The following is a 14512-nucleotide window of genomic DNA, read 5'->3' on the forward strand; positions in this document are numbered from 1 at the left end:
ACATGGACAGTCTACAGCAAGAATCTGAGTTTAGATCTTTATTTTTTTTTGTTATGATCCGGTTTTATTTGTGTGAATGCAAGAGGTGGGCGGTGGTTCTATAAAGAGGAGTTTATTGACACAGCATTGGCTGCTCGTGGTGAGCAGGTAGGATTTGAACCCGATAGCCGTTGTTTGGGCAACTGGCCTTTCCAGCTTTAGTCATGGCGATAGACGATACTATCCAAGTCAGCATAATATCAAAACAAACATAAGTAGCCGGAAAAGAGCCCCATTGTATAAATGCAAATACATCTTGTGTAACTATATTCAAACTTTATTGATTCATGTTGAACTGAAATAACATTCATTTCAAGACAAAAAAAAAGACAATACGCTAACTGAATTAAGGTTGGCACAATAATACCAGCAAGAGTCTAGTATAGTTGTAAAACCAAACAAACAACTGGGGTAGCCTCTTAAAATGGGAGAAAAAAAAAGTATGGCAATTTGTGCAAGTGATAACCGAGCAACAAGGCAAGCAAGGACAAAAAGAGGCTTTTCAAATACAATCAACAGGAGTTTCACATTGTACAACCCAAGCCCTGGCATTAGGAACAGGCAACATTTGAAATTAGCCGTTGATGACAAGATGTCTTTTTGGATTGGATTTAGGGTCACGAAAATATGAAATCCAAACTACAGTTGAAGTAGATTTTGTGACTTGTCTTTTTGAAGGAAAAATGTCCAAATGTGCTCAAAGACTTTTCTGCGTTAAAAATAAATGAAGAAATGTAAGGATGTAGACAAGGGGGAGTTTGAGCAGACATTTAGGCAGAATACACCACGGAACAATCTGTAAGGACGGTCTGAAGGTGCAAAGTTCTACTTAACATTTTAAAAGGTGCGTCATATTGTGATTCAAGACCAAACTAATGGAGGACTATATGGATGTATTCAACTGAATAAGGCACTTCTTCCTAAAGATGTGTTGGGGCTGAACTACTTAGTAACTAGGAAGGGGAAAACGCTCTCCAGAAAGGGGCTTTAGGTGCATATGACATTGTGTGGCGTTGGATCCAATGAAGAGAGTATTTGGGCTGTAGCCTAATGTCGTCACGAGAAGTGAGGTTACATCATTAAAGAGTGAGAATGAAATCAAATGTTGTCCGTAAAAATATAAGTCACATGCACATTTATAAATGACATACTGTCGGTGGTAAAGAAATAACTTCTCTTCATTGTCGGATAAATATTATGACTAATAGAAGCATTCACAATTTTTTTGTGGTGGCAGAAACCATCGAAACATTAAAGGCAAAAGTTACAAAAACAAAGCTTTGTGAGTGCTCCATCTTCCATGCCAAATGGAGGACTTTGGCTTAATGCAAAATGCTTCAAGGCATAACTCTTCATTGGCATACTAATTTACACTAAATAATGGTCTGTTTGTGTCAGCCGTGTAGAAAAGATATTTGAAATCTGGGCAATTTTTTCTTTTCAGAATGGCAAATTATAGCTTGCAAAATCCCAACCGATACAAAAAATTAAAAAGGACAATCAAAACGGCACTGAAGCATTTGGTCTGAGGAGCAGGTCTGAGGAGCAGGTCTGAGCGAAAGCTATAGCTATATCTATACTGATGCACTTTCATGTTGCATTAAAGGTAAGTGTAGAGAAACCGTGTGTCTGTATGTACAAGGAGGGCCTGAATCAGAGAGTGAGCAGCCAGCCAATTTGAATCCTTGTCATCGGTGACATAGGATCACATGCTTCAACTCTCTGCAAGTCAAGCAGCTGCTTACTTGCACACAAATAAGTAATCGGTACACTATTCCAACGTTTACTCAAATCTGTATATATTTTTTAACTATATACTCCACTGTCATTTTAAATTTAATCCCTCACCTTTCCTTTTCCTCCTAATATATAATACTCCTACCAGGATGACGTAGACCCACAAAGTGACTTCTTCGGTCACTGAGCGCAAATGTATCAAAGCCAACAGGGGACAAGCTTAGTACACGGCACTCTTAAATAGTGAGACTGTTCAGTCCAGCTGCGATACTACATTGGGTTGACACCAAACATGAAATGCACGCGCACAAACATACACACACATACACACTCTCTAATGCCACCTGGATCTCTGCCAAGAGGACAAGGCTTCTTATTTTCTCTTTCATGGTCAACACAACAAAAATGTTACATTGCCATTTTACATTAAAGGCACTTCACTGCTAGCACTGTCCACAACAAAAAGGTCCTTGCCTTCTCAATTCAAACCTTTATATTATCTCTATACAATTTTCAAACTGATGGGAATCACTCAGTTCTTCCCGCATGTATATATTGACACAAGTGTCTTCTCTCAAAGAAAGGGGCAAACTATGATTCTTATGTATCAACTGTTCTACCAGGGTTGGACCGGAGGAAAATCTAATTATAAATAGTCCAAATGTATTGCGTTGACATGCCTGGTGGCAGCTGGAGGTTTGATCTGAACCACTAGTGATGACTCAAATGAGGAACGATATACTCAACTCCAATCTAAATGTTACAATATGCGTCAAGCCGGCCCTTAACTCATGAGGATGATGCTGTTCCACTTCGGTAATGGCAAGTGTGGAGTATTGTTTGTTCCCTTGGGGTTTTCACCAATGTGATGTGGTGCTATGCCCCCCAATTCAATCGATACAGGGAGCAGCAAGTATCCTTACAGTCACATTCACCAAAGTGACGGAACTCAAACAGTGTTTACCATGCAGGATCTTAGTAAAATAAAAAGTGTGTAATTGTAACCAGTTTGTAACTGTCCCACCTCTAAATGTCTCTCTGCCTATTCTGTAATTAACACAACAAAACACAGAAAAGGGAAAATTGTGATGCCTGTGATGAAAATTGTGAATTCATGTTGCCTACGTGATTCTGAATCAGGTCTGGTGGTGCATGATATTGATGCTGGAGGCATCACTGCCATATAACAGTGAAACTTTACTCTAGTTGGCTCTAGCAAGTGTGGGTCGGGCTCACGGTTGTTAGATACAGCCCTCAATTGCAGTGCTAGCTTACATCTAAAACCACCACGAGTGGCACAACAAACTGCAACAACAAAAGTTGGATAGCAACGTAGGGCTGCTTGGAAACACTGTTTGAGCGACTCATCTGAAACGTGTTTGAGGAAGTGCGTGCTGAGGTGGAAGGTGGTCATCAGAAGGTTCTAGACAGAGAAGGTGGTGGTGGTGGTGGTGGTGGTGGGTCCGAGTGTGCCGGGGTGTGGGGACCGGTTCAGAGGGTGTGGTAGTTGCGGTCTTTGGACTTGCAGAACTTGTACAGGAAGAAGACGACCGCCTGCAGGCCCAGGACCAGCACGATGCCCCCGATGAAGCTTGCCGCGTCGAAGGTGGAGGACTTGCTAGGGGCCGTGGTTGGGACCACTATGGAGGGGCCGGGCTGGGTGCCATCTGGAAGAGGCAGATATCAAATACAATTTAGTCATATAATTCAAGAACAAAACAAATCGATTGTCTTCTGTGACTGTCTGGGATCAGGGGATTGTCGGTCATATTTGCAGTCCTTCAGAAAAATATCGGATGAAATCTGAAGCAGATTTTCCATTTCAACTGTTTTTCTAGCTGTGACTAAGTCCCATCAGCCAGCTGGGTAGGGGAGCGAGCCACTTACTTGATGGAGTGGTGAGCACGGGGGTTGAGGCAGTGGTGTGAATGGGAGTGGCCGTGGTGCCAGTACCATTGGCTGGAGAACAGAACAACTTCAGTTAGCCTCTTCATCAACCCCCCCCCACACCTTCCCAATCTCTCCATCACGACATTCCTCTGACACCGCTCACAACACCCTCGCACCCCACCATGGACACAGATCACACAAACATAACAAACACATGCTCTCTATCCCAATCAGTTAGTGAGCAGCAAGCTTTGACCGGCCGGTTACCTGTGGTCGAACGGGGAGGGTCGGTGACATTGGGGCTGGTGGGAGCAGGAGTGGTAGGGAGGGTAGGGAGGGTAGGGATTATAGGAGCTAGAGGTGGACACCAACACCGGGTTATGGGAAACAGAGGGACAAACAAAAAAGACCACAGAAAACAAACAAGGTTACGTCTGCACATTACGAAAAAGACCACTGGTGCTTTTGGCCGATGACCCAGTCTTTATAATGTCCTAATAATAAAGGATTTTTATATATTTATTATTTATTTTTTAAATGTGACTTCCGATATAAAGACTGTAACATGGGATTCTAACCATGAGAAGACAAGAAACTGAAAGCATTCTAGATACTGTTTGAGGGCAATAGGAAAAGAAAAGCAACAGCCCATTAAGATTAGGGAAGCACCGAAATGAATATTCTTGACCGAAACCGAAAACCGAAAATGAGGAAACCAAGGCCGAAAACCGAAAGAAATTATTATGCCAATTATTAGTACCATTGCATTTATGGCTCTGACGACTGTGTACTAACAGTCGTTAGAATCAAGGCATTAAAATGTTTGCAAATCACTATACGTGGGTCTTTCTCAGAAACATTGAAAAACGTCCACAACGCAGACATATTGGCGCTTATCCAGCGCTTTTTGTTTACGCCATCACAAATTTCTGTTTCGGCCGTGTTGTTTCGGTGATAAAAGTATTTCGGCCGAAAACCGAAAATGCGCTTTTGGGCCATTTTCAGCCGAAAATCTTCGGTGGCCGAAAATTCGGTGCATCCCTGATTAACATATATTCAGAACATGGGGTGACACCGAACCAAAGCCTGGGAAAGGCCTGAGGAGTCTGTGTGTATTCCGTGGCCTGTGATGTAATCCAACATATGCAAAGTGGCTTTAATTATTACAAATGACAAGCAGCAGTAGGAAGCAATGTCTTCGCCCTTACCTGTGCAGTTAGCAGTAGCACAAGTGACATTATCTCCCGTTACAGTTGTATTGACACAGGTGGGAATATCAGCTGCAAAGAAAAAACAAGATACATTCGGTAAATTTGGCACGCCTCCACCCACAACTTGTAACAACTTTTGTTCGTACTGTGACCCAAGTTTCAGGGATTAGTAGTTTAGCAAAACCAACTGTTTGACCAACCATGAAATACTCCCACATAAAGATAGAATCAACCATGTGGATCTCGAATTTAGCCATGAATTGATTTGTATGCAGCCAAACCACATGCGACAGAATGTGTGCATAATAACCATAAGTACCATGTCCCTGTGAGAGTGAAGCGGACTTAAGGTTATATTGCTCTTCTTGGCCCATTGGTCAGGTGACCATGAATAAAAACATAAACATGCACACACACACACACACGACTGGAAGCAGTGAGTCATCACAGCAGAACAGTGACGGGATGGTTTGCTCTCATCGTCTGATCACTCCGTTTACCAATTAACTCTCCGACAACCTGGTCTCACAGAAATCCGTCTCAATTGCGAGTCGACCACGGGCGCTTCACTCGAAATCCGTGATGGCCTCACTGAATCACTTAAATTGTCTGTGATATGATCTGTATCAGACCATTGACCATCCTCTCGGAAATTCTATGAATGAAATTCATATTGACGGTATGGTACTATATCCCTGTTCTCGCCCACCCATCTTGAATTTAATAGAACGCATTTCATTTCTTCGAGGAGGTCTGGTGAGACCACCAGACCTCCTTGAAGCAACAAAATAAATAAATATATAGGCCTATATATGTATGTGTGTGTGTGTATATATATGTGTGTATATATATATATATATATATATATATCATCGTTGAGACCGGGATCTGTGCGTGTGCCACGGAATAGGAGTATCATTAACCTGCATTGGAGCAAGTTCCGTGGGCATATCACGGAAATTGGCGTGTTTCCGTGAGGATTCCACAGATTTTGAGTTAGGCATCCATGGTGAGATCAGGTTGCTCTCAGACCAAGATCTAGCCTAGAAGCTCTTTCTAAACAGTGACTTATCTCCCTGTTCCCCTCCTCAAAACCTTTGAGCTTTAGAACTAATTTTAACCTTTATTTTTCTTCTAGTCATCAGTAGAGTCAAACCAGAGATCAAATCCCCCCTCAGTTTCTCAGAGGGACAGGGTGCTGTTACTTTGCGGGCAGCTGTGAACGATGGAACAGCCTCTCACACATTTCAAGAATGATGGTGACATCAGCAGGAGCTGAAGCCACAGTTGAGATCTTCTGCCCGCTTTAAAGCGAGGGCTGATGGAGCAGGACTAAAGCCCTGCCAACCCAATGGGTCAATAGTGCCAAGAGGGCTGTCACCGAACACCACTGTGCGGAGGACTTTGCCCTGTATATGTGTCAAGCATTGTAGCACATAGATACAGTGCTTTGGGGAAGTGTGCTGCTGACACAAGAGGCGTGTTGTTTACACAAAATCATACAACAAAAGATCCCTCTGGGAATAACAGTGATAGCTGGGCGCTCACTGCAGCAGGTTGGTGTAAGCTGGGCTACGTCTCGCCAACGCCCTCCTCCCTGACCAGCAGCTGACCATTTCAGGGTTTTGCTGATTTCAAATCTACTAGGTGATCAGGTGTTAGGCTTGTGAGAACCATTAGCTAGGCCTGCAATGTGTATGTGTGGTTTGAACGGGAGTGCTGATGCCTTTAGCCCATGTAGCATTCTGGTGTGAAATAAAATGATTACAAACTGACCCCGAGGACACCACTGAGGATTATTTAGTGCCTCCATGGTAGGTCACATGCAGTCGGGTAGGTCCTGACGTAGGTAGGCGGGGAAGGCAGAGGAGGACACACTAAGCCCTGTAGCCACTGTTTTCCATCTCTCAAGGAGAGGCATGGGATTGGCAACTGGACTGGCCTGTTTAACGACTCAGCCACGCACGCCACAGTGAGGTGGCCAGTCCCATTGTTCTCACCGGCAGGAAATCGACAACAGCAAATAGTTTCTACTGGTCGTCTATCTACACCCGCCCAGGTGCCTTCAGCAGGAGATAGCTGAAGGCCCGATCTCTCTCCGAGGCTATCTGTTGTGGGCACACTGGGCACTGGTTGATGGAGAGGCTCGTCTCCAGGTGTCCAATGTTCAATATATTTAATGCATGGCCATTCCAAAAGCAGTGGAGGTTGAGCAGGACTGAGTTAGCACCTAAAAGTGACAATAGCCCTCCTTCTGATCTCCAGGATAAGGATATTACCTTCATCCTGTACCCAGCCCCTTCCAAATCCTCCCTTGTCCCAGCATTGTAGTCATAGTCAGTGGCAGTGATACATCACATGAAAGTTACAGTGTGTATGACCAGAATTGGAACTATAGATAACTCCAAATGAGAACCACACTGAAAACATAAACAGGTGGCTGCTTACCCTGCAACCCGGTAAGAGAGTGACCTACAAAAGCTCATAAAGTGAGCCACCTAAAAGAGCAGCGTGTGAGAAGTGACACTGATTTAACTAATTTCTCTCTAAATTTGCCATTCCATTTTTCTTTTCCTCTTAGGACGTGCAATCATTACCATACACAGCCATCGTTCAAGGATCCTGAATAATTAACTACCACAGTAGTCTTACTGGCAGATCCTCTACGATAGATAAGCAGAAGAAATCTTATTTGACTCTTTATTTAGAGTGACAATATCAAAGACTCTGATAACTTTGGAATTACGTAACAATATATAATTATAACTATATACCGGTAACACACTATAAGTGACACAATATTATGTGTAACGTTCAATACAACCATCATGCATACACACAAAATTTGAATTACATATAGGAAAAGGTGTTAAGAAATCCGAAATGTCATTTTCTGCCCACTCTCGTGTAGTAGGTATTACCTACTGGTTCAGGGTTTGGGAATTTGGGCGATGATATCACTAAATGAAAACTTGGACTGCTACACATTCTCTTCATAGCCAGGAATCATGTCTAATCAATTCAGCAGCCTTGGGAATTAGGGTGACACAATACCTGACCTGTAAAGCTATACAACTTGTCATACATTGAGATACTCACATGATGAGCAGTTCATCCACTGGCATAGAGCAATGGCAGTACATTCTTGACAATTTGTCACGGTAGTACAATCACCTGTAAACAAAACGTCCATTAGACAATGCCGGAGAGTAATTGTCAAGAAGCCACAGACAACAGTAGGCCTAATGCAGGAGTCACATGTGATTAGATACAACATTTCTAAAATAGGCTACTCCTAAAAGAAATTGCAAATTGTAAAACCATTTACATTTTAAACGCTGTTATGATATGATCGATCATACACATTTGTTAAATGTTTCAATTCACTCGTGGTCAACTTGTTTTCCCGCGTTACTGGTGGCGGGGAAAATCAGTAGTAACCTATTATTATAACAAATAATAGATTATTATAACAAATCATAGATTATACGGCCCACGGCGGCGAACACCAGGAGGTTTCCCACGATCAAATTATACACTACCCTGGAATTGATTATTCAGCTTACATAACTTAAACACGGTTACTGTATGTACTTTATAAAGTACACAATCACCACACTTGTACATTTATTATTAACCGCAATAGGCCAGAGTTTGGGTGAGATAAGGTAAGGTTAACTGGGCTGGAATGGCCAACGTGGATCCAGACCTGTGAATCAGACAGGACTGACAGCCATGAGACCAGAATCAGGATGTTAATAGCCTAGAGATCAAATAACGAAGCGCTCGACGACGTATTTAGTTAAAGAGGTATCACAAATGAAGGAGTGTCATGTAGAGCATTGGACCTATTTCTAAACAGCTAGCTGCTAGCTCAGAGCTGAGAGCTACAAAAAAAATCAGATCGAGAAAAACTGCGTTGAGAGACGTCGCAAACATACCCGAGTCTGCAGTTGTTTTGGACGACCAGCACACCAGAGCGACCACTAACGTGGACAATACGGCTCTGAAGTACATGATACCTTCGCTAATGTCACTGCTTTCTGAGCCAACGGAGGATAATTCTCTCACGGAGCGTCTAGAAAAGGATTTCTGAAATGCGGTTCCTCTTCGTGGTGCGTTGACGTTTTACTGCTCGGTTCTACTTCCTCCTCGACAGGTCATGTGTCTCAGGAGGTAGAGCGGGTTGGCTGGTAACCGGAAGGTTGCTGGTTCGATCCTAGGCTCCTCCTAGCGAGTGTCGCGGTGTCCCTGAGCAAGACGCCCACCTGACTACGACGCTGAAGTTGGCATCCGATTCGCAGCATCCGATTCAGCAGCTGGTCCACTTTAAATCGGTCCTGATTGAAAACCACTACACCTAGACTCTTCAAATCTGGACTAGATTATCACAGTGAGGCTATGCATTATAATAAACATAGTTACAGATTTGTGAAACCTTTTTTCTATTTGTGAAAATGCAATACAGGATCATTGTAATGCTTTTTAGGGGTTCAGACTGCATTAGAACGGGTCCTGATTGAAAACCACTACACCTAGACTCTTCAAATCTAGACTAAATTATCACAGTGAGGCTATACATTATGTAAAACATAGTTTCAGATTTGTGAAACCTTTACCCTATTTGTGAAAATGCAATAAAGGCACATTTTAATGCCTTTTAGGGGTCCAGACCGCATTAGAACTGATCCTGATTAAAAACCACTTCACCTAGACTCTTCAAATCTGGACTAAATTATCACAGTGAGGCTATACATTATGTAAAACATAGTTTCAGATTTGTGAAACCTTTAACCTATTTGTGAAAATGCAATGCGGTCTGGACCCCTAAAAAGCATTCAAATAAGCCTGTATTGCATTTTCACAAATAGGGTAAAGGTTTCACAAATCTGAAACTATGTTTTACATAATGTATAGCCTCACTCTGATAATGTAGTCCCAATTTGAAGAGTCTAGGTGTAGTGGTTTTCAATCAGGACCGATTTGAAGATTCTAAGTGGTTTTCAAGCCGAATCAGATGCTGCGAATCGGATGCCAACTTCAGCGTCGTCACCTGACTGCCCCTGACGAGCTGGCTGTCACCTTACATTCATCCGTTGATGAGGGTGATTGAATGAGTGGATGTTAGCAATATCGTACACCGCTTGGGGTGGCTACTTGATAGAAAAGCGCTGCATAAATGCAATCCATTTACCATTTCCCTCGGAGGGCTAAACAGAAATGCGTTGCCAACTGCATTATTACGCTGTGGCAGCTGAAAGTGTTGGATCAGTGTGCGAAATACGGGGGGGTCCGGGGGGGCTCGACCCGCAAAATTTGAGGGGGTCTCAAAATTTGTAAAGAAGAAAAAATACAAATTTTATTGTAACTAATGGTCACTTAAATATTTTTAAGATATGCTATAAGCCTACCGGCATTTATTCAGTTGTTGAGCGCACCATATTGGTGCCAATTATTGTTTTGTTTGCATTGGAATGCACAATTTTGCCTATCCTTGTTGTAAAAAAACATTGTGCGTCCAAACAACTTTACACTGGAAAAAGGTTTTTAAGCCGTACTTCATCTGATTATTATTTTGTAATTCAATTCAAATAAACATTTTTTGTTTTATTTTTAAAATAAGTTTTTTTTATTTCAAAATACTGTGAAATATAGATATTTTTAATTAGGAGCTCAATTAAGAAATATCCATTTTGACAAATGTAAAATTTTAAGGTTGTGTATTCAACTGATTAATAATTTTGTCATTCAATCCAAATTTTTTTTTTTTGTTTTCTTCCTAAAACACTGTTATATTTGATTAGGAGCTCAATTTAGAAATATTTGTTTAGACAAATATACAATTTCAAGGTTACGTACAAGCCTGCGCATGCGCATTAAATACAAAATACGCTCACGACCACTGGACCAAACCGCAGTGTTGCCAACTTAGCGATTTTGTGCTATATTTAGCTACTTTTCAGACCCCTTTGGCGACTTTTTTTCAAAACAGCGACAAGCGACAAATCTAGCTCCTTTTTCAGCTGCTATTGGTGACTTTTGGCGACTTTTTGAGGTGAAAGCACTATCGCTATTACCTCTTCACAACGAGCACCGGGTGCCTGCGCGGCCCCTCCCCCGTCTCAACGCACTAACAGGCAGCTCAGTCCTCGTCGTTAAAAGCAAACTCAGGAACCGGATGTCCTTGCAGACCTTAAACTCCATCCTATACATCCGATATGGATTAAAGCTGTCAGGTGATGCTTGCTTTGAGCACCATCTGCCTGATCATGTTTTGAAGCTTTTTGGAACATCAGCTTATTTCTGATAGATATTTCTTAAATGAGAAACAATTGTTTGATTCGATTTTTATCTTTTAAATTGGATAAAACAAATTATATCGGATGCATATTATGACTTAAATGAGAAACAATTGTTGGATTCAATTTTAATCTTTTTGATTGGATAAAACAAATTATTTCTGATAGATATTTCTTAAATGAGAAACAATTGTTGGAGTGAATCAATATTTTTTTGTTTAGGATTTAACATACGATTTAAATGTATTAACTTCATTCAAAGAATAGAATTATACTTGGTGCCAAGTTGTATTATTTTGTTTTTATTTACATAGGAAATATTGTTTGAGGCAAGCTATATATTTGTCATTGGCTCAAGTTATGTAATATAGATGTGAACCATTACCCTACATTTTTTTTAATTGGTTCAATGAAAGACTTTTTCCAGTGTAGCCAATGCAGCCTCCTATGTCAGCACTGACATAGGAGGCTGCATTGGCTAAAGTGTTGCTTTTTCGAATAGGCTACTATAGCATATTGGATTATCAACAATTGTTGTGTGCGGGTGTGTATTTTCACATAGGCTGATTGACTAGACTGATACACATTTGCAGGGCCGCTGCTGGCCGTTTCGGTGGCCTACGCGAGCGGGGGGTTACAAACCTTAATTTTTGGTGCCCCCTCAGGTAGGCTACTTGGTGCCCTACGCACTCTGCGTACTCTGCGTATAGGGAGCGGTGGGCCTGCACATTTGGTATATACAAATTATCCCCAGATATCGTATGTTTTTTATTCTGATAATAATTAATCAACATAGTAGACTAGCCAACATTTTACAAAAGTTGGTGCAAAGAAAGAAAAAATAAGAAGAAAAGTAAGTCGAGCAATCATGGCTCCAATACTCCACAATCTGCCACTCTACAGTCCTGCTTGGGTCTTTCGTTACATGTAGGGACTTCTTCAAGTTTCTTCATGAAATCTGTGCCTTCAACCAGTTGACTGGAATGAAATTGTACAAGCACTTAATTTCAGAGTTTTGGAAGCAGAAACACATAAATTATCTTGAATGAAAATCTGAACAATCTGCCACGATGTAGTAGACAAACATCTTATCAAATAAATAAGTGGCACAGACCCAAAGGCAACATAACTCTTGTCCATCCAGGGGGCTGGCTGCATAGTGATGTAGAACTGGGATCTGTTGCTATGGGGACCCTGATTGGCCATCCCGAGAATACCTCGTTTATTATGGGAAATCGCAAAGCTCTCATCTAGAGCCAGAGAAAACAGATTATAACTTGATTAACATCTCCAACCACACAAGTAAATAGCAAGGTTTTTGAATTTACCTTCAAAATATGGACCATAGATCGACTCCCCTCCGTCGCCTTTTCCAGCTGGTGATATATCTAAAATATATATATATTTAATTTAGTGATTTGTGGAGGGGGTCAATATAAATGCTAATGAAACACAGCGTTTTTACAATGTTAACATAGAGGTTTTCATGAAGCTGACATCCATACCTCCCCCCTGTATCCAGCCATTGGGCACGACCCGATGGAACAGAGAGCCCCTATAGCCCAGCATGAGGCCCCCCTGGGACAGACCCAGTTCCCCCGTGCACAGAGCCCGGAAGTTTTTACATGTCTTTGGACACACATTGGAGAAGAGCTGGGAAGAAAGATTGTGACACTGACACAATCAATAATTAATTAATAATTAACACAATTAATATTTTTGATTTCCCCATCTCACAACTATTTGGTACTATATCGATTTTAAATACATTTTGGATGTCTTGCCAATACCTTACCTCAAACACTAACCTCCCAATTCCTTCACTGCGAATGTCAATATCCATGAAGACAAATTGATTCTATAGGGAAATAAAAGAGACTAAACTGACAGAACTTTAGGCTTGCTAACCAAAAATAAATGTAAGTAAAGGAATATGACCATCCCACTACTGACCATCCCAATGCTTTATTGGCCAAAATCATCCCTTCAAGATATATATTTATACAACAGTTACTTCCGACCAAGTAATTTGATTGGGCATTCCATGAGTGCTGATATAGAGTATAAGAGCTATGGGACTTTTAACAATACATGTATCACTCCACTTTACAGTTCTTCTAATAACCGTTAATGTTATTAGCAGTCTTTATGTATGTATGCATAGATTGGTAGTGTGTTTATGTGTTGCTTGGCAACAGTTCAGTCCCAGTCCAGTTACGGATCTGTGTTAGCTGAGCCAAATAAATCATTAAATAAATAAACAAATGAAAATCTGTTGTTGCTTATTACTTTTGACTAATAAATGGTGCTTTTATAACTGTTGTATAAAAGCAATATCTCCCTTCAAGATATATATATATGCTTCCCAGAGAGTAATAGAAAAGGAGTGTGTGGGTGAATAAAAGCACAGTTGTGGATGAATACAAGAAATGTATTGTGTCTGATGTGAAATGCACTCCTCCCGATCTATGACCGACTGTAGAGTGTACTTGCCCCTGCGCTGTTGAGGTGTTTCCAGTAGTGGTCTTTTGCTATGGCCAGAACAAGTGCATGTGGCCTGGTGAAAGTGAAGTTCCACTGTGTCTCAGCCCAGGTGCCAAGGTCCTTTTCGTCACCAAGGAGTTTTCCATTCAGAAAACACAACAGGTTTTTTGAGAAGTTCCACATCTCGCCACCCAGTTCCTTAAGTGAGAGGTGTTAAATGACTCATACGTTTCTGATTCAGCATGGCAGTGTTCAATCAAATTACAGCAGAAATTATAAAGACATGAAGCAAACAGCCATTTCAACTGAGACTGCACGTCGACTGTGAACCTCTAAGAACGGCTGCAGTCTCTTTGATTATTTATTTAATTTAACATTTCTCATTCAATACTAATTTCAGATGATGTTATATATGACCACTATGAGACATTGTGCACAGCCTTGATGGCCGTGGACATTGGCTACAGTCCAACACAATCAGTTGATGTAGTAAAATAATCATCAACATACCATTTTCTTATTGCAGAGGTACTCATGCCATTCACATTCAAGAAATGGGTGAATGGTTGGATCCAGAAACGTCCCGGGGAATCTCTGTTTTAATCCCTGTTATATTGTTGCAGATCAAATCAATTACAAATATCAAATATTATATAAAATGCATGAAAGCTTGGTTAAAACAATGTCACCTACTTCAGCGACACCTTTAGCGATATGGAAACTCGTTTCTTTAACCAATCCACATATTTCTAAGTATGATTTTGACGGAATAGCTAGAGTGTTCGCCATGAGTTCACACACGCAAGTATTATTTTTTATTTTGTGGAGAAATGTAGATACAACGAAGCATAT

At 41.2% G+C, this 14512-nt stretch overlaps 2 protein-coding genes across 3 annotated transcripts; both read right to left on the bottom strand.

Annotated features, from left to right (window-relative positions):
• Positions 1-23: 23 nt before the first annotated feature.
• cd164 (CD164 molecule, sialomucin) lies at positions 24-10023 on the bottom strand. Of its 2 annotated transcripts, XM_056581096.1 has the most exons (7): positions 9931-10023; positions 8819-9145; positions 7977-8051; positions 4875-4946; positions 3934-4020; positions 3664-3735; positions 24-3443 (listed from the first exon to the last, which is right to left on the bottom strand). In XM_056581096.1, the coding sequence occupies exons 2-7, from the start codon at positions 8892-8894 to the stop codon at positions 3268-3270; spliced, it is 558 nt and encodes a 185-aa protein (XP_056437071.1). In that variant the 5' UTR covers positions 8895-9145; positions 9931-10023; the 3' UTR covers positions 24-3267. The 2 variants fall into 2 exon arrangements, with proteins under 2 accessions (XP_056437071.1, XP_056437072.1); XM_056581097.1 differs by lacking the exon at positions 3934-4020 and having other exon boundaries at positions 25-3443; positions 9931-10019.
• Positions 10024-11931: 1908 nt separating this feature from the next.
• On the bottom strand, positions 11932-14509 carry ppil6 (peptidylprolyl isomerase (cyclophilin)-like 6). The gene is made up of 8 exons (XM_056581982.1): positions 14354-14509; positions 14171-14266; positions 13670-13858; positions 12972-13034; positions 12682-12829; positions 12505-12564; positions 12291-12426; positions 11932-12154 (listed from the first exon to the last, which is right to left on the bottom strand). Exons 1-8 carry the CDS (start codon positions 14447-14449, stop codon positions 12043-12045), a joined length of 900 nt encoding a protein of 299 aa, XP_056437957.1. The 5' UTR covers positions 14450-14509; the 3' UTR covers positions 11932-12042.
• Between the last annotated feature and the right edge of the window lie 3 nt (positions 14510-14512).

The sequence above is a fragment of the Gadus chalcogrammus genome, chromosome 21, assembly GCF_026213295.1.
Source record: "Gadus chalcogrammus isolate NIFS_2021 chromosome 21, NIFS_Gcha_1.0, whole genome shotgun sequence".
NCBI lineage: Eukaryota > Metazoa > Chordata > Actinopteri > Gadiformes > Gadidae > Gadus > Gadus chalcogrammus.